This window comes from Carcharhinus amblyrhynchos, unplaced genomic scaffold (assembly GCF_965287045.1).
Source record: "Carcharhinus amblyrhynchos unplaced genomic scaffold, sCarAmb.v2.hapA scaffold_392, whole genome shotgun sequence".
Lineage (NCBI taxonomy): Eukaryota > Metazoa > Chordata > Chondrichthyes > Carcharhiniformes > Carcharhinidae > Carcharhinus > Carcharhinus amblyrhynchos.
In genome coordinates this window covers 130,317-155,767 of record NW_027650132.1, presented here as the reverse complement: position 1 = coordinate 155,767, position 25,451 = coordinate 130,317, and the positions used below count along the sequence as shown (strand labels likewise).

General features: G+C 51.4%; 1 protein-coding gene across 1 annotated transcript; it reads left to right on the top strand.

Moving 5' to 3' along the window:
• The first annotated feature begins 2,123 nt into the window (after positions 1-2,123).
• LOC145339301 (U3 small nucleolar RNA-associated protein 6 homolog) lies at positions 2,124-21,221 on the top strand. Its single transcript, XM_080183726.1, has 12 exons — positions 2,124-2,195; positions 2,662-2,743; positions 6,586-6,670; positions 10,357-10,535; positions 10,990-11,069; positions 11,163-11,240; positions 13,018-13,197; positions 16,635-16,715; positions 16,796-16,905; positions 18,452-18,518; positions 19,484-19,556; positions 20,536-21,221. The coding sequence occupies exons 1-12, from the start codon at positions 2,124-2,126 to the stop codon at positions 20,733-20,735; spliced, it is 1,287 nt and encodes a 428-aa protein (XP_080039852.1). The 3' UTR covers positions 20,736-21,221.
• The last annotated feature ends 4,230 nt before the right edge of the window (positions 21,222-25,451 follow it).

The following is a 25,451-nucleotide window of genomic DNA, read 5'->3' as shown; positions in this document are numbered from 1 at the left end:
TCGCATTCTAATCAGTAATCTCTAAACTGTCTGTGCTTTATATGCTCTGCCTGAGGCCAGAACTCTCCATTCACCTGACGAAGGGGCTAACCCCGAAAGCTTGTGAGTATATTATCAAATAAATAGGTTGGACTAAAACCTGGTGTTGTCAGACTTTTTACTGTGTTTACACCAGTCCAACGCCGGCATACCCACATCCTGACAGCTGGAGTGACCCAGAGGCCTGTTGATGCAGAATGCGAACATCCATGTGTCTTCCAAAGATCTTTTTCAGAAGCAGGGGCGTCACCCTGTAAGCGCTGAATAGTGACTATATCTGGCATGCCCAGTGTGTTCAGAGAAGGCGAGCGATTTATTGCCTGTTTATTCATGGTGGGCACTGTTAGTTTGGGCTGTTGCAGCCTTTTTGGTGGCATAATCAGCCCTGGCATTACCCCTGGTCACTGCCGAGTTCCCGGCAGTGTGGGCAGTAAATTTAATAATGACCAGTTGTTTAGGGAGGAGGCTGGCTTGGAGAAGGTTGTGGATATAAGGGGAATTTTGGATGGGGCTTCCCGAGGACGTGAGGAACCCCCTTTGGGCCCACAGTTGGCCAAAATCTTGAGAGTGCTAGGTTGCCTTCTCCAATCCTCCTCCTCCTCCTCCTGTTGCTGATCAGTGTCAGTACTTTCGAACAACAGTGGCATGCCGGCTTTATCAGGAGGTACCTCTGATTATTTTATCTTTTCTTTGTTCAGTCTGCCGCTCCAGTCCTTTTTCTCGGTCTCGTCTCTCCCTTTCCAATCTCCCTTGTTCTGCTCTCTCTCTCTTTTGTCCTTCTCATTCTTTTCACATTCCCACTTCAACATTTCCCAAGTTTTGGGTTTCCCTCCTTCATCACATTCACTGATCCCTCTCCGATGTGCACTATCCTCCCAGCTGGCCAGCTTTGATTTTTCGGTTACTTCCTTTTGATTGGCACAAGTAGTCACGTCTCCAACTTCACCTAATTCCCAACTTTTACTTTTTTTTTCTGAAAACAATTTAATAAACACTCCACGAGGACAAACAGGCTTTAACAATTTCTCCTCTCAATCTAATGCAACAACAACCACCTACATTCAACAAGCAACCAGACCACACAAACATTCTGAAATACATTATTAGCTCAACCTTAGATTTTCTCAAATCAATTTTCCATCTTGCTCATTAATATAAAATATTTCCCTAGTAATTCCCACCCATTACTACATCTCAGAGGACTCGAACCTCAAATTCTTTCGACCTAGGGGCTCGAACCCTGGCCACTGGGGTGGGGGGCTTAAACCTCCTGGATTTAATATACCAAAACCCTGGGGGCTCTAACCTCCAGGTACACGTGAGGGATTCGAACCTTCCACTTCCTTATTGAATAAACCTGGGGACTCTAACCTTCAGGGCAACTGAGGGACTCGAATCTCCTGGTGGAGGACTAGCCAGGACGTAAGCTGTCTCTGGGTTCCATCGATACAGGGCCTCGGGGGGACGAGGGGTCGACTGGGTGTGTTAGTTCAGTGAGAGAAACCAAGGTTAATCTTACCTTGTGGGCCGTCCGTCTCATGTTACCGACACCCAGACGATCGCTTATTCACATATACAGAGGACATCTGTATATGTTGGAACCCTGCCCACAGCGCCAATTGTTATGTTCATTTTCACGAGACTCTTCCATCTTTGATACAAAGGCAAACACCAACCATTGTCCGATTCAAAAGTTCTTTATTCTTCTTACATATGCAAGCTGGCAAACCTTTGCTACGTAACTTCCACCCAGTGCTGGGAATCAGGTAGCAAAGGCACGCCGATCAATGGGACGATCCTCCTTTATGTAGCTTTTACAATCCTTCAGATCACATGCGATCTGATACAATATAGCTAATCACAAGGCACACTTTGTTCTAGTCAGGTTAACCATATCTAAGGTTGTAATATTGTTGTGTTGAAAGAAAGAGAACTGTTAAAAGGTAAATGTGTTAATCACAGACGCTTTAAGGTTGCCATTTTGAAATCAACTCAAAAGTTCTTAGTTGCATGTGATGTTAACCCCTTGATATCTCACTGGGGCAGGGAGAGAGAAACTGAGAGCCAGGGGCAAGCGAAACAGAATGGAGGAACCGAGGACAAAGGAAGTGCAGTTGGAGGGGATGTGTGGGGAGAGGAAGGGGATGCTGTTGGAGGTGGGGATGGGGCAGGCGAGAAAGGAAAGTATAGTGGAGGGCATTTATTTGGGGTAAGGAGTGAGTGGGATTTGAATTGGGGGCAAAGCTGGTGGAGGGGCAATGCTGTCAGTGGTGTGGGGTGTCGGCAGCGCCACAGGCTGGTAGGTGTTGGGTTGGTGAGGGGGTTTGCTTTGGGGAGGGGTGCTAGGGTTGAGTGTAGGTAGGAGGGTGGGTGTTTGGGTTGGGGTGTGAGGGCAGGATGGTGGGGGTGGGGACAGGATGGGGTGGGGGATATATGTGGATGTGCCTTAGCTTTGATTGGAATGTGTTTTTAGTGAATGTCAGGCACTCCCTTGATGCAGAGTGACAGTCTGTGTGTGGTGTTAGGGGAGTGTCTACACTCACTGACAGTCATTTTACCCCCTGTCCCATTGCTTTGTAACTGGCAGTCATGCTGAGTCTTTCTTCTGCTCATTGTCTCCAGGCTGAGTCAGGGAATCCCACAGAGATTATCCGGGGAGAGTTGGCTCGTATTGTGTACAAGAACGCCATCCAGAAATTCCCTGGTAAGTGAATGCTCCCTTGTTCACACTCACTCTGGGTATATGGAAATCTGTTCACACTCACTGGGTATTTGGGAGATGGGAGAGATTCTAAATGAATATTTCTCATCAGTATTTACTGTTGAGAAAAGCATGGATGTTAGGGAACTTGGGGAAATAAATAGTGATGTCTTGAGGAGTGTACATATTACAGAGGAGGTGGTGCTGGAAGTCTTAAAGCACATCAAGGTCGGTAAATCCCCAGGACCTGATGAAGTGTATCCCAGGACATTGTGGGAGGCTAGGGAGGAAATTGCGGATACCCTAGCCGAGATATTTGAATCACCGATAGTCATAGGCGAGGTGCCTGAAAATTGGAGGGCGGCAAATGTTGTGCCTTTGTTTAAAAAGGGCTGCCGGGAAAAGCCTGGGAACTGCAGGCCAGTGAGCCTCACATCTGTGGTGGGTAAATTATTGGAAGGTATTTTGAGAGACAGGGTCTACGGGCGTTTAGAGATGCAAGGACTGATTAGGGACAGTCAGCATGGCTTTGTGAGTGGAAAATCATGTCTCACAAATTTGATTGAGTTTTTTGAAGGGGTAACCAAGAAAGTAGATGAGGGCAGTACAGTTGATGTTGTCTACATGGACTTTGACAAGGTACTGCATGGTAGGTTGTTGCATAAAGCTAAATATCACGGGATCCAGGGTGAGGTATCTAAATGGAGACAAAATTGGCTTCTTGACAGAAGCCCAAGGGTGGTTGTAGAGGGTTGTTTTTCAAACTGGAGGCCTGTGACCAGTGGTGTGCCTCAGGGATCAGTGCTGGGCCCACTGTTGTTTGTCATTTATATTAATGATTTAGATGAGAATATCAGAGGCATGGCTGTAAGTTTGCAGATGACACCAAGATTGGTGGCATAGTGGACAGTGAAGAAATTATCTAAAATTGCAACAGGATCTTGATCAATTGGGCCAGTGAGCTGACGAATAGCAGATGGAGTTTAATTTAGACAAATACAAAGTGATGCATTTTGGTAGATTGAACCAGGGCAGGATTTACTCAGTTAATGGTAGAGCACTGGGGAGAGTTACAGAACAAAGAGATCTAGGGGTACAGGTTCATAGCTCCTTGAAAGTGAAGTCACAGGTGGACAGAGTGGTGAAGAAGGCATTCAGCATGCTTGGTTTCATCGGTCAGAACATTGAATACAGGAGTTGGGACGTCTTGTTGAAGTTGTACAAGACATTGGTAAGGCCACACTTGGAATACTGTGTACAGTTCTGGTCACCATATTATAGAAAGGATATTATTAAACTAGAAAGAGTGCAGAAAAGGTTTACTAGGATGCTACCAGGACTTGATGGTTTGAGTTATAAGGAGAGGCTGGATAGACTGGGACTTTTTTCTCTGGAGTGTAGGAGGCTGAGGGGTGATCTTATAGAGGTCTATAAAATAATGAGGGACACAGATCAGCTAGATAGTCAATCTCTTTTCCCAAAGGTAGGGGAGTCTAAAATTAGAGGGCACAGGTTTAAGGTGAGAGGGGAGAGGTTCGAAAGTGTCCAGAGGGGCATTTTTTCACACGGGGTGAGTATCTGGAACAAGCTGCCAGAGGTAGTAGTCGAGGTGCGTACAATGTTGTCTTTTAAAAAGCATTTAGATAGTTACATGGGTAAAATGGGTATAGAGGGATATAGGCCAAATGTGGGCAACTGGGATTAGTTTAGGGGTTTAAAAAAAAAGGGTGGTATGGAAAAGTTGGGCCGAAGGGCCTGTTTTCATGCTGTAAACCTCTGACTTTATCTGTTCACACTAGCTCTGGGTATCTGAGAATCTGTTCACTTGCTGGGTATGTGAGAGTCTGGTGTAGCTGGATTTCCAGAAGGTGTTTCCCAAAGTGCCGCACCAAAGCCTGCTACATAAGATAAAGGTGCATTGTGTTACGGGTAATGTAATAGCACAGATAGAGGATTGGTTAACTAACAGAAAGCAAAGAATGGGGGTAAATGGGTGTTTTTCTGGTTGGTGATCAGTGACTAGCGATGTGCCTCAGGGATCAGTGTTGGGGTCACAATTGTTTACGATGTACATAGATGATTTGGAGTCGGGGACCAAGTGTAGTGTGTCAAAATTCACAGATGACACTAGGATGGATGGAAAAGCAAAGTGTGCAGAGGATGCTGAAAGTCTGCAAAGGGATATAGATAGTCTAAGTGAGTGGGCGAGGGTCTGGCAGATGGAGTACAATGTTGGTCAATGTGAGGTCATCCATTTTGGTAGGAATAACAGCAAAATGGACTATAATTTAAACGGTAAAAAATTGCAGCATGCTGCTGTGCAGAGGGACCTGGGTGTCCTTGTGCAGGAATCTCAAGGAGTTGGTTTGCAGCGGGTAATTAAGAAGGCAAATGGAATTTTGTCCTTCATTGCTAGAGGGATGGAGTTTAAAAACAGTGAGATTATGTTGCAGCTGTATAAGGTGCTGGTGAGGCCACACCTGGAGTACTGTGTACAGTTTTGGTCTCCTTACTTGAGAAAGGATATACTGGCACTGGAGGGGGTGCAGAGGAGATTCACTAGGTTGATTCCGGAGTTGAGAGGGTTGGCTTATGAGGAGAGACTGAGTAGGCTGGGGCTATACTCATTGGAATTCAGAAGAATGAGGGGAGATTTTATAGAAAGGTATAAGATTACGAAGGGAAGTTGTTTCCGCTGGTGGGTGAAACTAGAACTAGGGTCTTAGCCTCAAAATAAGGGGGAGCAGATTTAGGACTGAGTTGAGGAGGAACTTCTTCACACAAAGGGTTGTGAATCTGTGGAATTCCCTGCCCAGTGAAGCAGTTGAGGCTCCCTCATTGAATGTTTTTAAGGCAAGGATAGATAGATTTTTGAACAGGAAAGGAATTAAGGGTTATGGTGAGCGGGTGGGTAAGTGGAGCTGAGTCCACAAAAAGATCAGCCATGATCTTATTGAATGGTGGAGCAGGCTTGAGGGGCTGAATGGGCGACTCCTGCTCCTAGATCTTATGTTTATGCGCTGGGTGTGTGGGGGCGCGCTCGCACGCCGGGGGGGTGGGGGGCGCTCGCGCGCCGGGCGTGTGTGGGGGTGGGGGGCGCTCGCGCGCCGGGCGTGTGTGGGGGTGGGGGGCGCTCGCGCGCCGGGCGTGTGTGGGGGTGGGGGGCGCTCGCGCGCCGGGCGTGTGTGTGGGGGTGGGGGGGCGCTCGCGCGCCGGGCGTGTGCGTGGGGGTGGGGGGGCGCTCACGCGCCGGGCGTGTGCGTGGGGGGGTGGGGGGGCGCTCGCGCGCCGGGCGTGTGTGTGGGGGTGGGGGGCGCTCGCGCGCCGGGCGTGTGCGTGGGGGGGTGGGGGGCGCTCGCGCGCCGGGCGTGTGCGTGGGGGGGTGGGGGGCGCTCGCGCGCCGGGCGTGTGCGTGGGGGGGTGGGGGGCGCTCGCGCGCCGGGCGTGTGTGGGGGGGTGGGGGGCGCTCGCGCGCCGGGCGTGTGTGGGGGGGTGGGGGGCGCTCGCGCGCCGGGCGTGTGCGTGGGGGTGGGGGGCGCTCGCGCGCCGGGCGTGTGCGTGGGGGTGGGGGGCGCTCGCGCGCCGGGCGTGGGTGGGGGTGGGGGGCGCTCGCGCTCCGGGCGTGGGTGGGGGGGTGGGGGGCGCTCGCGCGCCGGGCGTGGGTGGGGGGGTGGGGGGCGCTCGCGCGCCGGGCGTGTGTGTGGGGGTGGGGGGCGCTCGCGCGCCGGGCGTGTGTGTGGGGGTGGGGGGGCGCTCGCGCGCCGGGCGTGTGTGTGGGGGTGGGGGGCGCTCGCGCGCCGGGCGTGGGTGGGGCTGTTCTTTTATGCTCCTGTATTTGTGCACAGGAAACGCTGAATTCCACCTGTCGTTCTGGACTGTTGCCGCACACTTTGACTTCACACAGGACCTTCAGAAAGAGATTGTGGAGGAGTGAGTAACCGTGAAGCGAGTGGGGGTTCACTGGCCTTGCCCCAGGGGTTGAGAGGGGGTGCAGGGGATGCGTGTGGTGTTGCTGCATCTCATGGATGGGGAACAGCCTTATTTGAGGGGCGGACAATTGGGTGGGGCGATCTGGTCAAGGAAGCATAGATGGTAGGAGCAGGAGAGGCCTTTTGGCCCTTCCAGCCTGCTACACCATTCATCACTATCACGGCTGATCATCCAACTCAATAGCCTAATCCTGCTTTCTCCTCATAACTTTTGCTCCGATTCACCCCAAGTGCTATATCCAGCTGCCTCTTGAATACTTTCAATGTTTTGGCATCAACTCCTTCCTGTGGGAATGAATTCCACAGGCTCACCACTCTCTGGGTGAAGAAATGTCTCGTCACCTCCATCCTAAATGGTCTACCCTGAATCCTCGGAGCCCTGGTTCTGGACTCCGCCGCCCCCACCCCCCCGACACACACACACAATCGGGAATATGCTCCCTGCATCGACCCTGTCTAGTGTGTTAGAATTTTATAAATCTCTATGAGATTCCCCCCTCATTTGTCTGAACTCCAGTGAAAACAATCCTAACCCAGTCAATCTCTCCTCATACATCAGTCCCACCATCCCTGGAATCAGCCGGGTAAACCTTCACTCCACTCCCTCGAGAGCAAGAACATCCTTCCTCAGAAACGGAGACCAAAACTGTACACAATACTCTAGGTGTGGCCTCACCAAGGCCCCTGTATAATTGCAACAACACATCCCTGCTCCTGTACTCGAAACCTCTCACAATGAAGGCTAACATACCATTTACCTTCTTCACCGCCTGCTGTACCTGCACGCTTACCTTCAGTGACTGGTGCACAAGGACACCCAGATCCCTCTGCACACTCCCCCTCCCAATTTACAGCCATTCTGGTAGTAATCTGCTGCCTTGTTTCTGTTTCCAAAGTGAATAACCTCACACTTATCTAAATTATACTGCATCTGCCATCGATTAGCCCACTCACCCAACCTGTCCAGATCATTCTGAAGGATCTCTGTATCCTCGTCACAGTTCACCCTCCCACCCAACTTGGTATCATCTGTAAACTTTGAAATGTTACATTTTGTTCCCTCATCCAAATCATTAATATATATTGTGAATAGCTGGGGTCTCAGCACCGATCCCTGTGGCACCCCCACTAGTCACTGTTGGCCAATTTGAAAAGCACCCATTAATTCCTACTCTTTGTTTCCTCTCTGCCGACCAGTTTTCTCTCCATCTCAATACACTTCCCCCAATCCCAGGCGCTTTAATCTTGCACGATAATCTTTTGTGCGGGACTTTGTCAAACACTTTCTGAAAGTCCAAATATACCACATCAACTGGTTCCCCCTTGTCAACTCTACTCGTTACATCTGCAAAGAATTCCTACAGATTTGTCAAGCTTGATTTCCCCTTCATAAATCCATGCTGACTGGAGTTTTTTCATGGAGCAGCTACTGCAAGTCCTTGATATGTATGTCCCTGTCAGGCAAGGAGGAATTGGTCGAGCCAGGGAACCGTGGTGCACTAAGAAAGTTGGTTCGCTGGTTAAAAGGAAAAAGGAGGCTTATGTCCGGATGAGACTTGAGGGCTCAGGTAGTGCACTAGAAAGCTTTAGATTGGCTAGGAGGGAGTTAAAGAGTGAATTAAGAAGGGCTAAAAGAGGACATGAGAAGACTTTGGCTGATAGGATTAAGGAGAATCCTAAGGCGTTCTATAGATATGTTAAGAACAGAAGGTTGGTTAGGGCAAGATTAGGGCCAGTTAGAGACAGCAGTGGGAATTTGTGTGTGGAGCCGGAAGAGATTGGAGAGGCATTGAACCAATATTTCTCTTCGGTGTTCACACAGGGGGACATAAATGTAGCTGTGGAGAACACTGGGTTACAGGGTTGTAAACTGGACAGTATTGCAGTTGATAAGGAGGATGTGCTAGATATTCTTGAGGGTTTGAAAATAGATAAGTCCCCTGGGCCGGACGGAATTTACCCTAGGATTCTCTGGGAGGCAAGAGAGGCGATTGCAGAGCCTCTGGCTCTGATCTTCAGGTCGTTGTTGGTCACAGGTATAGTACCGGAAGATTGGAGGATAGCGAATGTTGTCCCATTGTTTAAGAAGGGGAATGGAGACTTCCCCGGGAATTATAGACCGGTGAGTCTTACTTCTGTGGTGGGTAAGGTTTTAGAAAAAATTATTAGGGATAGGATTTATAGTTATTTGGAGAGTAATGAATTGATTGGAGATAGTCAGCATGGTTTTGTGGAGGGTAGGGCGTGCCTTACTAACCTTATTGAGTTTTTTGAGAAAGTGACCAAAGAGGTGGATGGGGGTAAGGCAGTTGACGTATATATGGACTTTAGTAAGGCGTTTGATAAGGTTCACCATGGAAGGCTTCGCAGAAAATGCAGATGTATGGGATTGAGGGTGATTTAGGTAATTGGATCAGGAATTGGCTGGCGGATAGGAGACAGAGGGTGGTGGTTGATGGTAAGTATTCGTCATGGAGTTCAGTTACGAGTGGTGTGCCTCAGGGATCTGTTTTGGGGCCACTGCTGTTTGTAATTTTTATAAATGATCTGGATGAGGGTATAGTTGGGTGGATTAGTAAATTTGCTGATGACACCAAAGTCGGAGGTGTGGTAGATAGTGAGGAAGGGTGTCTTAGTTTACAGGGGGACTTGGACAAGTTGCAGAGCTGGGCCGAGAGGTGGCGGATGGAGTTTAATGTGGAAAAGTGTGAGGTAATTCACTTTGGCAGGAACAACAGATGTGTAGAGTATAGGGCTAACGGTAGGACTCTGAATAGTGTGGATGAACAGAGGGATCTAGGTGTATGTTGGGAATCAAGTAGATAGGGTTGTTAGGAAGGCATACGGTGTCTTGGTGTTTATTGGTAGGGGGATTGAATTTAGGAGCCGCAGTGTCATGTTGCAACTGTACAAGACTCTGGTGCGGCCGCACTTGGAGTATTGTGTGCAGTTCTGGTCCCCACATTACAGGAAGGATGTGGAGGCTTTGGAGAGGGTGCAGAGGAGGTTTACCAGGATGTTGCCTGGTATGGAGGGGAGGTCTATGAGGAGAGACTGAGGGATTTGAGGTTGTTTTCGTTAGAAAGAAGGCGGCTAAGAGGGGACCTTATTGAAACATATAAGATGATTAGAGGTTTAGATAGGGTGGACAGTGATAGCCTTTTTCCTCGGATGGAGAAAGCTAGCACGAGGGGGCATAGCTTTAAATTAAGGGGGGGTAGTTATAGGACGGATGTCAGGGGTAGGTTCTTTACCCAGAGGGTGGTGAGGGATTGGAATGCCCTGCCTGCTGCAGTTGTAAATGCGCCTAGTTTGGGGGCGTTTAAGAGATCTGTGGATAGGTTTATGGATGGAAAGGGATTGGTTTAGGTTAGAGGGTCATTGCTTTTTAACTGGTCGGCGCAACATCGTGGGCCGAAGGGCCTGTTCTGCGCTGCAATGTTCTATGACTCCGTTTGATCCTGCCACTGCTTTCTAAATGCTCCGCTATAAAGTCCTTGTTAATGGATTGGAGAATTCTCCCCATTACTGATGTTAGGCTTGCGGGTTGAGCTGGGGGTGGGGGTAGAGTGTGCCAGGGTTTGGGAGCGTCTGTGCCACACTCTCTGATTAACCTCGTGTCTTTAGCCTCCAGGCTCTGCACAAAAACCATGCACTAACCTGGGACTTCCTGGCCCGGCGGGAGCTGGATACCCAGTCACTGCCAAAGGCAGAGTGCTCCAACCAGACAAAAGCTTCTGATATCATTCGCCAAGAGGAGCGATGCTGCGCTGTGTATGAAGAAGCTGTTGCTGCTGTGCAAACGGGTCAGTGCACACCCCCATCCAATTGGGCTGTGACTGAAGGGGAAGGGAGGCGGTAAAGCAGGAGGAGGGAGGAGGGGTGTGTGGAGGGGAGAGAGGGTGGGGAGGGGCAGAGAGTGAGGGGAAAGGGAAGGGCTGGGAAGGACAAGGAGGGACTGAGGGAGGGAAGAGGACTGGAAACGGTGAGAGGGTGGGGAGCGGGGTGGAGAGAGGGGGTGGGGAGCAGGAGACGAGGTGGGGGCTGGGGGGAGGGGTGAGCGGGGTGAGGGAGATGTGAAAGGACCCAGGTGGGTCAAGGGGAGGGAAGAGGGAAGGATGTTTTATATATGAATTGGATCTCTCCACCCGCGATTCCCATTTACACAGCATCCTGGGGCTTTGAGAGTGACTATCTGCTGCTGTTTTCTTGCTGCTTCTCTCTGGCAGCTGACTTTGACTGATTTTTTTTTGATTATAGAGGATGTTTGGAAAGTTTACATCACGTTCTGCCTGGAGAGGTGGAAACGGAAAACTAACCATGAGATTCTTCGAAAGAAGGTGAGTTTGAAAAGCTGAGATTGCTGTCCATCCAAGTGCAGTTCCAACTTACCTGGTGCCATCCTGATCAGATGCTCTCTCCTTATGTTTCAGAGACTCGACAAGTTGCTAGCTGTGTTTGACAGAGCCAGTGAATCCTCACTCTTACCTCAGGCTCTCTACAAACAGTGGGTAAGATTCACAAAATCCTGCAGAGACCACAGCTGCTGCTTGACACAGACTAGCAGCCCAATATTTAAGGGTGTGTGGAATTTAGGAAGGACAGGGAGTGAGGGAAAGGTAGAGGGGTAGCTCTGTTAATTGAGGATATCACTGGTATCGTTCAGAGAGATTCTGGAGATTGAGATGTTCAGTTTGAATCAAGCTGAATCTGAAGGTGAGCTCATGTGGTTTTTTGAAGGGGTCGTTTGCGTTGGATTCAGGGGAACCTGTAGACAAGTGTATTTGGCTTTCCAGAAAGCATTTGATAAGTGCCACATCAAAGATTATTGCGGAAAATAGAACCTTGTAGTGTAGAGAGTAACGTATTGGCCTGGGTAGAGGATTGGCTGGCTGGTTAACAGGTAATAGGGAGTTGGCAGGGCATGTTGCGTGGTGTGCCACAGGGATCAGAGCTGTGCCCACAACTTTCTACAATTTATATAAATGACTGGATGAAGGGACTGAAGGTGTGGTTGCTAAATTAGCTACAACCAAAGATAGGGAAGTAAATTGTGAAGTGTAGGCAGGTTGCAAAGGGATGTACATAACTGAGTGGCAAAGATCTGACTAATGGAGTATAATGTGGACAAATGTGATGTCCATTTATCTGAAGAGAGATGAGAGATTGCAGAGGTCGGAGGGCACTTTGTGTTATACATTCAGTACAGATGTTGACTAACAAAACAAGGGAGTCAGCTAAACTTTTATAGATCTCTGGTTAGGTGTCAGCTGAAGAACTGTATCCAATCCTGGGCACCACAGTTTCTGAATAATGGAAAGGCCTAGGAAAGGGTATGAGGAGGTTGACAAGAACGAAACAAGAGAATGAGAGACTTCAGTTATAGAGACAGACCAGAGATGATGGGGTAATTTCTGAGGAAGGGAGAACTCTCAATCGAGTAATTAAGGAGAAAATGTTCCTTCCAAGAAGGTTATCAATCCACAGAGTTCAGAGATATAATTAACAAAGGAACAGGAGGGAAAGCTTCAGTGAAGCGTTGATGCTGTTATAGAGGAGGTGTGCTGATTGCTGTCTGTGTGCTGGAGATTTACTGAACTGCATCGGCCTGTCCTGTTATTCCCCAGCCTCTCAGTGAAGAGGAAGAGGCTGCTGGTTCTGGGGCTGGCGCGCGGGGCCAGGTTCTGGGGCTGGCGTGTGGGGGTTACTAGAACATTACAGCGCAGTACAGGCCCTTCAGCCCTCGATGTTGAAACCAACTAAAGCCCATCTAATCTACACTATTCCAATATCATCCATATGTTTATCCAGTGAGCATTTAAATGCCCTTAATGTTGGCGAGTCCACAACTGCTGCAGGCAGGGCACTCCACGCCCTTACTACCCTCTGAGTAAAGAACCTACCTCTGACATCTGTCCTGTATGTATCACCCCTCAATTTAAAGCTATGTCCCCTCATGTTAGCCATCACCATCTGAGGAAAAAGGCTCTCACTGTCCATCCTATCTAATCCTCTGATTATTTTGTATGCCTCAATTAAGTCACCTCTTAACAGCCTCAAATCCCTCAGCCTTTCCTCATCAGACCTTCCCACCATACCAGGCAACATCCTGGTAAACCTCCTCTGCACCCTTTCCAATGCCTCCACATCTTTCTTATAATGCGGTGACCAGAACTGTACGCAATACTCCAAGTGCGGCCGCACCAGAGTTTTGAACAGTGTTGTGCTGTTCTGGTTGGCTTGCGGGTTCTGTGTGAGCGATGATTTAACTTTTTTTTGCTGTTGTAGATTCGGTTGTTGGTGGATGTTGGTGATGTTGAGAAAGCTGTTCGAGTTGTCAAGGCTTCGAGCAGTAGTTTTGGACCCTCGGTGGAGATGTGGCAAAGCAGCTTGGCGTTACTGATGGAGCTGCAGAACACAGATGTTAGCCTGCTCTTCCAAGAGGCTTTCCGGCAGGTTCCACCCTCGGTGAGTTCCCTATTTAGGATCCCATTGAGTTACTGTGTGTTGGTGATTGGTGTGGTTACAGTAACTGGCAGGAATGGGCTGAATCACAGTGCAGTGTCCAGTGGGACTGACCGATTCGGAGCATTGTTGTAGTCAGTGAGTTAACCTGAGGCAATTGGCTAGTGGTATTATTGTTAGACTATTAATCCAGAAACTCAGCTAATATTTTGGGCACCTGTGTTCGAATCCCGTCACGGCAGGTGGTACAATTTGAATTCAATAAAAAATATTTGGAATTAAGAATCTACTGATGACCATGAAGCCATTGTCGATGCGTCTAGTTTGGGGGCGTTTAAGAGATCTCTGGATAGGTTTATGGACGAAAAGGGATTGGTATAGGCTAGTGGGTCATTGTTTTTGTAACTGGTCGGCGCAACATCGTGGGCCGAAGGGCCTGTTCTGCGCTGTAATGTTCTATGTTCTATGTTCTATGTTCTATGATTGTTGGAAAAACCTATCTGGTTCCCTAATGTCCTTTAGGGAAGGAAATCTGCCATCCTCTGGTCTACGTGTGACTCCAGAGCCACAGCAATGTGGCTGACTCTCAACTGCCCTTGGGCAACTAGGGATGGACAGTAAATGCTGGCCAACCAGTGCCGTCCGTGTCCCCCGAATGGATTTTAAAAAATTGCTGTTTCCTTGTGATCGAGGATGTGCTGTGTGTGTGGGGGGGTGGGGTATGCTGTCTTAATGTGGCATTGAGTCATACCGCACAGACCCCCAGTTCCCCCTTTTAGTTCCAGCTAAAGGCAAACATGGCAACTTGAACATTTGATTGGAGCCAGCCTTCACGGACAGCTCTATCAGTACAGTTGGTTTGTGGCTGACACTTGTCAGACCTGCCCCAAAATGGACGTTAGAAACCTCAGTTTCTGTTGAATGTAATCTCAAACCACAAGCTGAAATTGGGAATTCAGTGGGATTTGCTTTCTCTATCCTAGCCAGTTCAGATTTGATGGGCCGAATGGTCTTTTCTGCACTGGGTGACTCTGTGACACACACTCACTATCCAGTTCCAGCATTGTGTGTGGTTTCAAAGAACAAAGAAAAATACAGGCCCTTCAGCCCCTCCAATCCTGCCCTGACTGAACTAAAACCCCCCCCTACCCTTCCAGGGACCATATCCCTCTATTCCCATCCTATTCATGGATTTGTCCAGATGTCCCTTAAAATTCCCTATTGTATCCGTTTCCACTCCCTCCCCCGACTGCGAATTCCAGGCACCACCACTCCCTCTAAAAAAAAAACTTGCCTTGTACGTCTCCTTTAAACTTTGCCCCTCGCACTTTAAACCTGTGCCCCCAAAGTAATTGACTCTTCCACTTATTGTGAAATAACAATCTGCTTTCTGATAAAAAGGCCTTTCAGCCCATCCATTATCAACCTAACTCCTCCTTACCCTATCTCTGCCCCTAACACCCTCAATTACAGCTTGCAACTCTTTCTGAAACGATTCCAGATTTTACCTCTTATTCTCGCTCCCTTCCACACACTGGTCACAATCCATTTGGATCAAAGCAAAACACTGCCGGTGCTGGAATCTGAAACAAAAACAGAAAATGCTGGAAGATCTCAGCAGGTCTGGCAGCCCCTGTGGAGAGAGAACAGAGCCAACGTTTCGAGTCTGGATGACCCTGCGTCAGAGCTGACAATTTCTACTTCATGCCTCTTGATGGAAACGGGGGCATGTTCTCCTTTACGCTTCCTGAAGCCAAAGACTATCTCCTTCATTTTGTTGATGTTGAGGGAGAGATTATTGTTGCTGCACCAGTTCACCAGATTCTCTATCTCATTCCTGTACTCTGTCTCATCATTGTTTGAGATCCGACCCACTACAATGGTGTCAGCAAATTTGAAAATGGAATTGGAGGGGAATTTGACCGCACAGTGACAGGTGTATAAGGAGTATAGCAGGGGGCTGAGAATACAGCCTTGTAGGGCACCGGTGTTGAGGATGATCGTGGAGGAGGTGTTGCTGCCTATCCTTCCTGATTGTAGTCTGTGAGTTAGGAAGTTCAGGATCCAGTCACAGAGGGAGGTGCTGAGGCCCAGATGAGTTTTGTGGGAATAATGGTGTTGAAGGCTGAGCTGTAGTCAATAAATAGAAGTCTGTCATCTCCGTGTGTGTCTGTGTTATCAGTGATCGTGTTCTCTACAGTGTTGTGGTTTTTCTTGTCTGTGTGAAGATAGTGATTCATACTGAACCCTTTCCAATGCCATCTTGAAGTTTTGATCTGATTGGAATGCTTTTGATGCTCAGCCTGAAATCTCTCTTCTGGCTCCTTCCCCAAGATCCATTTTCTGTGGATTTTTCTTGTCTTCTCCCTTTCTTTACGTTCCTTTCAGTTCTGTTTGTGTTTCTCTTCCAGTCAGCTGTAACCATGCTGAAACCTGATTCCTGCATCTTGTACATTTTAACATAGAACAATACAGCTCAGGAACAGGCCCTTCGGCCCACAATGCTGTGCCAAACATGACATCAAATTAAACTAATCCTTTCCACCTGCCCTTGCTCCATATCCCTCTATTCCTTGCATATTCATGTGCTTATCTAAAAGCCCCTTAAATGCCCCTATCGTATCTGCCTCCACCATCACCCCTGACAGCGCAGTCCAGATACCCACCACTCACTGTGTAAAAACCTTGCCCCTCACATCTCCTTTCAACTTTCCACCTCTCACCTTAAGTGCGTGCCCCCTAGTATTAGACATTTTAACTCTGGGGAAAAGATTCTGTCTGTCAACCTTATCTATGCTTCTCATAATTTTATATTCTTCTATTGGGTTTCCCCTCAGCTTCCGCTGCTCCAGAGAAAACAACTCTAGTTTGTCCAGCCTCTCCTTGTAGTTCGTACCCTCTAATCCAGGCAGCTTCCTGGTAAACCTCTCCTGTACCCTCTCCAGACCTTCCACATCTTTCCTGTGATTTCATGCATCTGAATCTTCTGGATGAGCCTACCATGAGGGACCTGCCTGTTCCTTTTCCATGGCCTTGTCCTTGGTTGCTGGTTTTTGTGGAAATGGTAGAATTATAGAATCCTACAGTGCAGAAGGAGGCCACCGGCCCATCGAGTCTGAACTGACCACAATCACACCTAGGTCCTATCCCCATAACCCGATGCATTTACCTTGCTAATCCCTGTGATACTAAAGGACAACTTAGCATGGCCAATGGACCTAACCACACATCTTTAGACTGTGGGAGGAAACTGGAGCACCCGGAGGAAACCCACGCAGACACAAGGAGAATGTGCAAACTCTACACAGACAGTGACCTGAGCCAGGAATCGAACCCAGGGCCCTGGTGCTGCGAGGCTGCAGTGTTAACACCTGGCATTGAGTTTTGATTTTTGCAGCTTCACACTTGCTCTGTTTTCTGTCTCTCCCTGTCTGTTACAGGACTGTTTGCCGCTATGGCTACTCCAGCTGCAGTGGAGTGAAGGTGCCGGCAGTATAAGTGAGACAGAAACACTCTATCAGGTAGGTAACTCTGACCTTAGCTTTCTACATGGGGCTGTACAAAGGAGTGACTCTGACTGGCTCTCTCTGTTAATCCACAGCGAGCTGTGCAAGTTCCTGTCCCAGCAATCTCTCTGCGTGTGAAAGAGAGATACCTCGATTGGGCGTTGAAGACAGGAGGCTATAAGAAAGCACGGAAAGTGTTCACTAGGTAACAGCTGAGCGTAGTTAATATATAACCAACTCCAGCACCGAAGACCTGAGTCATCCAACGGTTTGACCACTGCAGAATTTGTAAAATTGTAATCTGTGTGATCTGAACCCGATCCCAATGAAAGGAGCAGTGCCCGGGGAGAGCGGTCAGTGCCCGCGTGTCCGGGGAGAGCGGCCGGTGCCCGGGGAGAGCGGTCGGTGCCCGCGTGCCCGGGGAGAGCGGTCGGTGCCCGGGGAGAGCGGTCAGTGCCCGCGAGCCCGGGGAGAGCGGTCGGTGCCCGCGAGCCCGGGGAGAGCGGTCGGTGCCCGGGGAGAGCGGTCGGTGCCCGGGGAGAGCGGTCGGTGCCCGGGGAGAGCGGTCGGTGCCCGGGGAGAGCGGTCGGTGCCCGGGGAGAGCGGTCGGTGCCCGCGTGTCCAGGGAGAGCGGTCGGTGCCCGCAGTGGGGGTGCCGATTTTTGAGTTTATGTTCAGTCACCCATCGTATTTATACCAACAGGAATCTTTCAGTCTGAGTTGTGAAAGCTGCAGTTTAGCTGCCAGCATCCGGGACAGGGGTTTCCGGATTGCTATTTCCCTTTGCGTGTGAGAGTGCGTCCTGACATCAGCTGGGTTTCCACGTTCTGCTCCCTTGTTACAGGTGACAGGCGCACAGAAAGAAAGCCTTGCATTGATGCAATGTTTCTTACACCCAGCTAACATGGGAGCTTCTGGCATGTGGCCGTGGTGGTAACGTACAAAAGCTGCAGACTATCGGTGCACAGCACTGATCCCACAATCAGATAATCACCCATTAACCCATTTGTTGGTTCTGATTGGCAAATTAATATTGTGCAAGACACCAGGAATAACTCTCTTCAAAATACTGCGGACAGGTGCGACCTAGGTTTTAGGATGCAATCAAAAGACAGCATTGCGGCACTCCCTCGGCGCTGACCCTCTGACAGTGCGGCGCTCCCTCGGCGCTGACAGTGCGGCGCTCCCTCGGCGCTGACAGTGCGGCGCTCCCTCGGCGCTGACAGTGCGGCGCTCCCTCGGCGCTGACCCTCTGACAGTGCGGCGCTCCCTCGGCGCTGACCCTCTGACAGTGCGGCGCTCCCTCAGCACTGACCCTCTGACAGTGCGGCGCTCCCTCAGCGCTGACCCTCTGACAGTGCGGCGCTCCCTCAGCGCTGACCCTCTGACAGTGCGGCGCTCCCTCAGCACTGACCCTCTGACAGTGCGGCGCTCCCTCAACACTGACCCTCTGACAGTGCGGCACTCCCTCAGCACTGACCCTCTGACAGTGCGGCGCTCCCTCGGCGCTGACAAATTTTATCATGGTGGAATTTCTGAGACTAACTTGAGTTAAAGGGGGAATAGGGTGTGGAGTTTGGAGTTACAGTGATGGAAGGATGCTGACGGAGCAGTGGGAATCCAGTGGGATGTTTTGATTTGAGATCAGCAGCACTGCACTGAATGGACTCGCGTTGTCAGTTGGCAGGTCCCTACCCAGAGAAATTGCTGCTCTGATTACATCAGTGCTTTTCTTTTCTGTTTTCTTTCAGTCTCCGTGAAAACAGACCTTACTCTTTAGAATTTTTCAAGAAAATGATAGCGATTGAGAAGGAGCAGGTGAGTTAATGGAGAACAGAGTCCTGATAGAAACTCAACCAGTGACAGCACTCACTGACCCTGGGACCAGTGAACCTGGATTTATGTGTGTGAGTGTGAGGGGAGGGGGTGGGGTGGGGGTGGTGGCGTGTGAGGGGTGGGGGTGGTGGCGTGTGAGGGGTGGGGGTGGTGGCGTGTGAGGGGTGGGGGTGGTGGCGTGTGAGGGGCGGGGGTGGGGGCGTGTGAGGGGCGGGGGTGGTGGCGTGTGAGGGGCGGGGGTGGTGGCGTGTGAGGGGCGGGGGTGGTGGCGTGTGAGGGGCGGGGGTGGTGGCGTGTGAGGGGCGGGGGTGGGGGCGTGTGAGGGGCGGGGGTGGGGTGGGGGAGGGGGTGGTGGCGTGTGAGGGGTGGGGGTGGTGGCGTGTGAGGGGTGGGGGTGGTGGCGTGTGAGGGGCGGGGGTGGTGGCGTGTGAGGGGCGGGGGTGGTGGCGTGTGAGGGGCGGGGGTGGTGGCGTGTGAGGGGCGGGGGTGGTGGCGTGTGAGGGGCGGGGGTGGTGGCGTGTGAGGGGCGGGGGTGGTGGCGTGTGAGGGGCGGGGGTGGGGTGGGGGAGGGGGTGGTGGCGTGTGAGGGGTGGGGGTGGTGGCGTGTGGGGGGCGGGGGTGGTGGCGGGGGGGGGTGGTGTGTGTCTGTGGAGGTGGTGGGGGTGGCGTGTGAGGGGTGGGGGTGGTGGCGTGTGAGGGGTGGGGGTGGTGGCATGTGAGGGGCGGGGGTGGTGGCGGGGGGGGGTGGTGTGTGTCTGCGGGGGTGATGGTGGTGTGTGTCTGTGGAGGTGGTGGGGGTGGTGTGTGAGGGCGGGGGGGGCGATGGTGGTCCCTGACGGGGAACCCGGGTTAAGTTGGGTACTTTCCCTGTGTCTGGGTGAGATTCTGGTTTCTTACTGTTTCTCGTGCCCTGGTTTGGAATGCTGAATGTCCGTCTTCTCCTTCAGGAATGCAGTAAAATGAGGCGTCTGCGGGAATGTTATGAGCTGGCACTCCGGGAATTTGGATCTTCAAATGCCGGTAGGAATCTTAAAACTGGTCCTTCAGGAACAAGTACTGTGACATTGTTAAAAACTGCACGAAGCAGGCTGTAAACGGCACAGTGACACAGTGGTTAGCACTGCTGCTTCACAGCTCCAGGGACCTGGGTTCGATTCCCAGCTTGGGTCACTGTCTGTGTGGAGTCTGCACATTCTCCTCATGTCTGCTTGGGTTTCCTCCAGATGCTCTGGTTTCCTCCCACAGTCCAAAAGATGTGCTGGTTAGGGTGGATTGATCCGAAAAGGCACCAAAGTGTGGGCGACTCAGGGAATTTCACAGTAACTTCATTGCAGTGTTAATGTAAGCCTTAATTGTAACTAATAAATATAAACTTTTAAACTTTATAAACTAAATATAATTTCAGCACGGGGTTAGATACAGAGTAAAACTCCCTCTACACTGTCCCCCCATCAAACACTCCCAGGACAGGAACAGCACGGGGTTGGATATAGAGTAATGTTCTCTCTACACTGTCCCCCCATCAAACACTCCCAGGACTGGTACAGCACGGGGTTAGATACAGAGTAAAGCTCCCTCTAAAATGTCCCAATAAAATACTCCCAGGACAGGGACAGCACGGGGTTAGATACAGAGTAAAGCTCCCTCTACACTGTCCCCATCAAACACTCCCAAAACAGGTACAGCACGGGGTTAGATACAGAGTAAAGCTTCCTGTTAAGACATGTTTAGTTCTTCTGCTGTTTACCTGACTGTAATGGGAGTTGGGGGGAGATTTTTTATGGGGAAGTTACAGTGAGTTGTGGCAATTCAGGACGTTGTGTGGAGTGTGTGGGTGATGTAAATCCATTGCAGAACACTGTGTGCGTGGAGAGGATGCTTGCTGATGCTAACTGATTTAAACTGGCTGGTTAATATGAGCATGGAGAGATTGGTGGTAATTCTGGGAACGTGAGGCGTTATCGCTGATTGGATTAATCATGCAGCTTTGTGCCCACAGACCTGTGGCTGGAATATATCGTTGAAGAGTTGGAACACCCAGAGGGCAAAGCCGAGGTGACGGGACAGATTCACTGGAGAGCCATGAAAATGCTGTCTGGGCTGGAACTGGAAAGCTTTGTGTCCCAGTACACATTACTGCAGACTGGAAAACTTCCACAGCATCTCCCTCAGAACAAAGCTCAACCTGGGAGCCAGTAAATGCATCCTGCTGCGTTCTCTCGGGTTGCCATGTTTATTTAAAATATTGTTTAAAATCCAAAATGTCTTCAGGATTTATGTTTGAGTTTGTACGTAACTCCCAGGACAGAATTCCCTTGTCCCTTTCCACTGAGGAGTATTGAGCAGTGACCTACACGCAGGAAGAGGAGTTGTTTGCACTTCCTAAACATAGCCAATAATGTCTTTGATGTAATGGTGATGTATTTGTGCAGTTATTCAGCAAGATCCCAACATTAATTCCAATCAGAATGAATCCTGGATCCTGTGGGAAGCTTCTAATTGGAGCTGGAAGATTTGAGTTGAGGAAAATGGATTATATTCAGGTGATGGGGTTGCCCCATTTTAGCATTGATGTGATTCTGTTAAACAGATCGTATCTGCCACTGGCCCCAGGGTTCCCATACAGTGCCCCGGGATGCTGCTACCTCTGTGTGTGGAGGAGGGGGAGTGTGTGGGTATGTGTGTGTTTGGGGGGGGGGGGAGGTGTGGAATGTGTGGGTGGACTGTGTGTGGAGGAGGGGTAGTTGTGTGTGTTTGGGGGGGGAGTGTGGATGGGTGTGTTGGGGGGGAGTGTGTGGGTGTGTGTGTGTTTCGGGGGGGGAGTGTGTGGGTGGGGGTGTGTGTGTGTTTGGGGGGGGGAGTGTGTGGGTGGGTGTGTGTGTTTCGGGGGGGAGTGTGTGGGTGGGTGTGTGTGTTTGGGGGGGGAGTGTGTGGGGGTGTGTGTGTTTGGGGGGGGAGTGTGTGGGGGTGTGTGTGTTTGGGGGGGGAGTGTGTGGGGGTGTGTGTGTTTGGGGGGGGAGTGTGGGGGTGTGTGTGTTTGGGGGGGGAGTGTGGGGGTGTGTGTGTTTGGGGGGGGAGTGTGGGGGTGTGTGTGTTTGGGGGGGGAGTGTGGGGGTGTGTGTGTTTGGGGGGGGGAGTGTGTGGGTGTTGTGTGTTTGGGGGGGCAGTGTGTGGGTGTTGTGTGTTTGGGGGGCAGTGTGTGGGTGTTGTGTGTTTGGGGGGGAGTGTGTGGGTGTGTGTGTGTGTTTGGGGGGGAGTGTGTGGGTGTGTGTGTGTTTGGGTGGGAGTGTGTGGGTGTGTTTAGGGGGGAGTGTGTGGGTGTGTTTGGGGGGGAGTGTGTGTGGGTGTGTGTGTGTGTTTGGGGGGGAGTGTGTGGGTGTGTGTGTGTGTTTGGGGGGGAGTGTGTGGGTGTGTGTGTGTGTTTGGGGGGGGAGGGTATGTGTGTGTGTTTGGGGGGGGAGTGTGTGGGTGTGTGTTTGTTTGGGGGGGAGTGTGTGGGTGTGTGTGTGTGTTTGGGGGGGAGTGTGTGGGTGTGTGTGTGTGTTTGGGGGGGAGTGTGTGGGTGTGTGTGTTTGGGGGGGGAGTGTGTGGGTGTGTGTGTGTGTTTGGGGGGGGGTGTGTGTGTGTTTGGGGGGGAGTGTGTGGGTGGGTGTGTGTTTGGGGGGGGAGTGTGTGGGTGGGTGTGTGTTTGGGGGGGGAGTGTGTGGGTGTGTGTGTGTTTGGGGGGGGAGTGTGTGGGTGTGTGTGTGTGTGTGTGTTTGGGGGGGAGTGTGTGTGTGTGTTTGGGGGGGGAGTGTGTGTGTGTGTTTGGGGGGGAGTGTGTGGGTGTGTGTGTGTGTTTGGGGGGGAGTGTGTGGGTGTGTGTGTGTGTTTGGGGGGGAGTGTGTGTGTGTTTGGGGGGGAGTGTGTGGGTGTGTGTGTGTGTGGGGGGGGGGGGAGTGTGTGGGTGGGTGTGTGTGTGTTTGGGGGGGAGTGTGTGGGTGGGTGTGTGTGTTTGGGGGGGAGTGTGTGGGTGTGTGTGTGTGTTTGGGGGGGAGTGTGTGGGTGTGTGTGTGTGTGTGGGGGGGGCAGTGTGTGGGTGGGTGTGTGTGTGTGTGGGGGGGGCAGTGTGTGGGTGGGTGTGTGTGTGTTTGGGGGGGAGTGTGTGGGTGGGTGTGTGTGTGTTTGGGGGGGAGTGTGTGGGTGGGTGTGTGTGTGTTTGGGGGGAGTGTGTGGGTGGGTGTGTGTGTGTTTGGGGGGGAGTGTGTGGGTGGGTGTGTGTGTGTTTGGGGGGGAGTGTGTGGGTGTGTGTGTGTTTGGGGGGGAGTGTGTGGGTGGGTGTGTGTGTGTGTGTTTGGGGGGGAGTGTGTGGGTGGGTGTGTGTGTGTTTGGGGGGGAGTGTGTGGGTGGGTGTGTGTGTGTGTTTGGGGGGGTGTGTGTGTGTTTGGGGGGGTGTGTGTGTGTTTGGGGGGGTGTGTGTGTGTTTGGAGGGGTGTGTGTGTGTTTGGAGGGGTGTGTGTGTGTTTGGAGGGGTGTGTGTGTGTTTGGAGGGGTGTGTGTGTGTTTGGAGGGGTGTGTGTGTGTTTGGGGGGGGAGTGTGTGGGTGTGTTTGGGGGGAGTGTGTGGGTGTGTGTGTGTTTGGGGGGGGGTGTGCGTGTGTGTGTGTTTGGGGGGGGGTGTGCGTGTGTGTGTGTTTGGGGGGAGTGTGCGTGTGTGTGTGTTTGGGGGGAGTGTGCGTGTGTGTGTGTTTGGGGGGAGTGTGTGGGTGGGTGTGTGTGTGTTTGGGGGGGGAGTGTGTGGGTGGGTGTGTGTGTGTTTGGGGGGGAGTGTGTGGGTGGGTGTGTGTGTGTTTGGGGGGGAGTGTGTGGGTGGGTGTGTGTGTGTTTGGGGGGGAGTGTGTGGGTGGGTGTGTGTGTGTTTGGGGGGGAGTGTGTGGGTGGGTGTGTGTGTTTGTGGGGGGGTGTGTGTGTGTTTGGAGGGGTGTGTGTGTGTTTGGGGGGGTGTGTGTGTGTTTGGGGGGGGAGTGTGTGTGTGTGTTTGGGGGGAGTGTGTGGGTGTGTGTGTGTTTGGGGGGGGGTGTGCGTGTGTGTGTGTTTGGGGGGAGTGTGTGTGTGTGTTTGGGGGGAGTGTGTGGGTGTGTGTGTGTGTTTGGGGGGTGTGTGTTGGGGGGGGCAGTGTTTGGGGGGTGTGTGTGTGTTTGGGGGGGGGAGTGTGTGGGTGTGTGTGTTTGGGGGGGAGTGTGTGGGTGTGTGTGTGCTTGGGGGGGGGTGTGCGTGTGTGTGTGTTGGGGGAGAGTATGGGGGGGGGTGTGTGTTGGGGAGTATGTGGGTGTGTGTGTGTGTGTTTGGGGGGGGTGTGTTTGGGGGGGGCAGAGGGAGTGTGTGTGTGTTTCGGGGGAGTGTGGGGGTGTGTGTGTTTCGGGGGGGGCGGAGTGTGGGGTGTGTGTGTGTTTCGGGGGGGCGGAGTGTGGGGTGTGTGTGTTTCGGGGGGGGAGTGTGTGTGAGTGGCGGGGGAGTTTGGGGGTGTGTGTGTTTCGGGGGGTGGGGGGAGTGTGTGTGAGTGTTTGGGGGGGTGTGTGAGTGTTTCGGGGGGTGGGGGGAGTGTGTGTGTTTCGGGGGGGGAAGGGGGAGTGTGTGTGAGTGGGGGGGTGTGTGAGTGTTTCGGGGGGTGGGGGGAGTGTGTGTGTTTCGGGGGGGGTGGGGGGAGTGTGTGAGAGTGTTTGGGGGTGTGTGTGTGTTTCGGGGGGGAAGGGGGAGTGTGTGGGTTTCGGGGGGGGGAAGGGGGAGTGTGTGGGTTTCGGGGGGGGGAAGGGGGAGTGTGTGTGAGTGTTTGGGGGAGTGTGTGGGTTTCGGGGGGGGAGGGGGAATGTGTGGGTTTCGGGGGGGGGGAAGGGGGAGTGTGTGGGGGGACTGGTGTGGTAGAGATTGGAGCAGTCACATTCAGCCAAAACCTGAAAACCTTGTGTTCATTTCTGATGCTGAGCTTTCTGAGACTGGATTAATGAGATTTTTTGATGCTGTTTTATTTTTCACACCCCCTCTCTCTCTCTCTACCCCTCCCACCCCCTCTCTCTCTCTCTACCCCTCCCACCCCCTCTCTATTTCTGTCTTTCCCTCTGGCGCTCTCTCCACCTCAGCTTTTGCCAGTTTGGGTTTTAGTTATAATAACTGAATAAAGAGCAATTTTTTCCAAGCTGCAAGTGTTTTTTTAAATTTTGAGTCCAGCCGGCAATGTGTAGCCCTGTAAATTGGGCGGTAACAAAGTGACCCGACAGAGTAACAGGGAAAGCCACAGATTGCCAGCTCTGAGAACATTGATCGTTTTTCTCACGTCGTTTAGGTGGGAGGAGAATCCCTCCTTAGAGCATTATGGAGGAAGTGGGATCTGCGTCAGTGGAATAAGGTGAATTCTTTTTTTTAAACATTTAATCATGGGACATGGGTGTTGTTGGCTGGGCCAGTATTTATTGCCCATCCCTAATTGCCCCCTTGAAAAGGTGGTGGTGAGCTGCTGCCTTCTTGAATCGCTGCAGTCCCTGTGCTGTGGATTGACCCACAATGCGGTTAGGGAGAGAATTCCAGGATTTTGACCCAGCGACTGTGAAGGAACAGCGATATATTTCCAAGTCAGAATGGTGAGTGGCTTGGAGGGGAACTTGTGGCATTCCCATGTATCTACTGCCCTTTGTCTTTCTAGATGGAAGCGTTCATGGGATTTGATTTATTATTGTCACAAGTATTAGTACACAGTGAAAAGTATTGTCTCTTGCATACTTTGCAGAAAAAGCACTCCATTCATAGGGAAGGGAGAGAGTGCAGAATATAATGTTACAGTTATAACTAGGGTGTAGAGAAAGATCAACTCAGTGTGAGGTAGGTCCATTCAATAGTCTGACCGCAACAGGGAAGAAGCTGTTCTTGAGTCGGTTGGTACGGG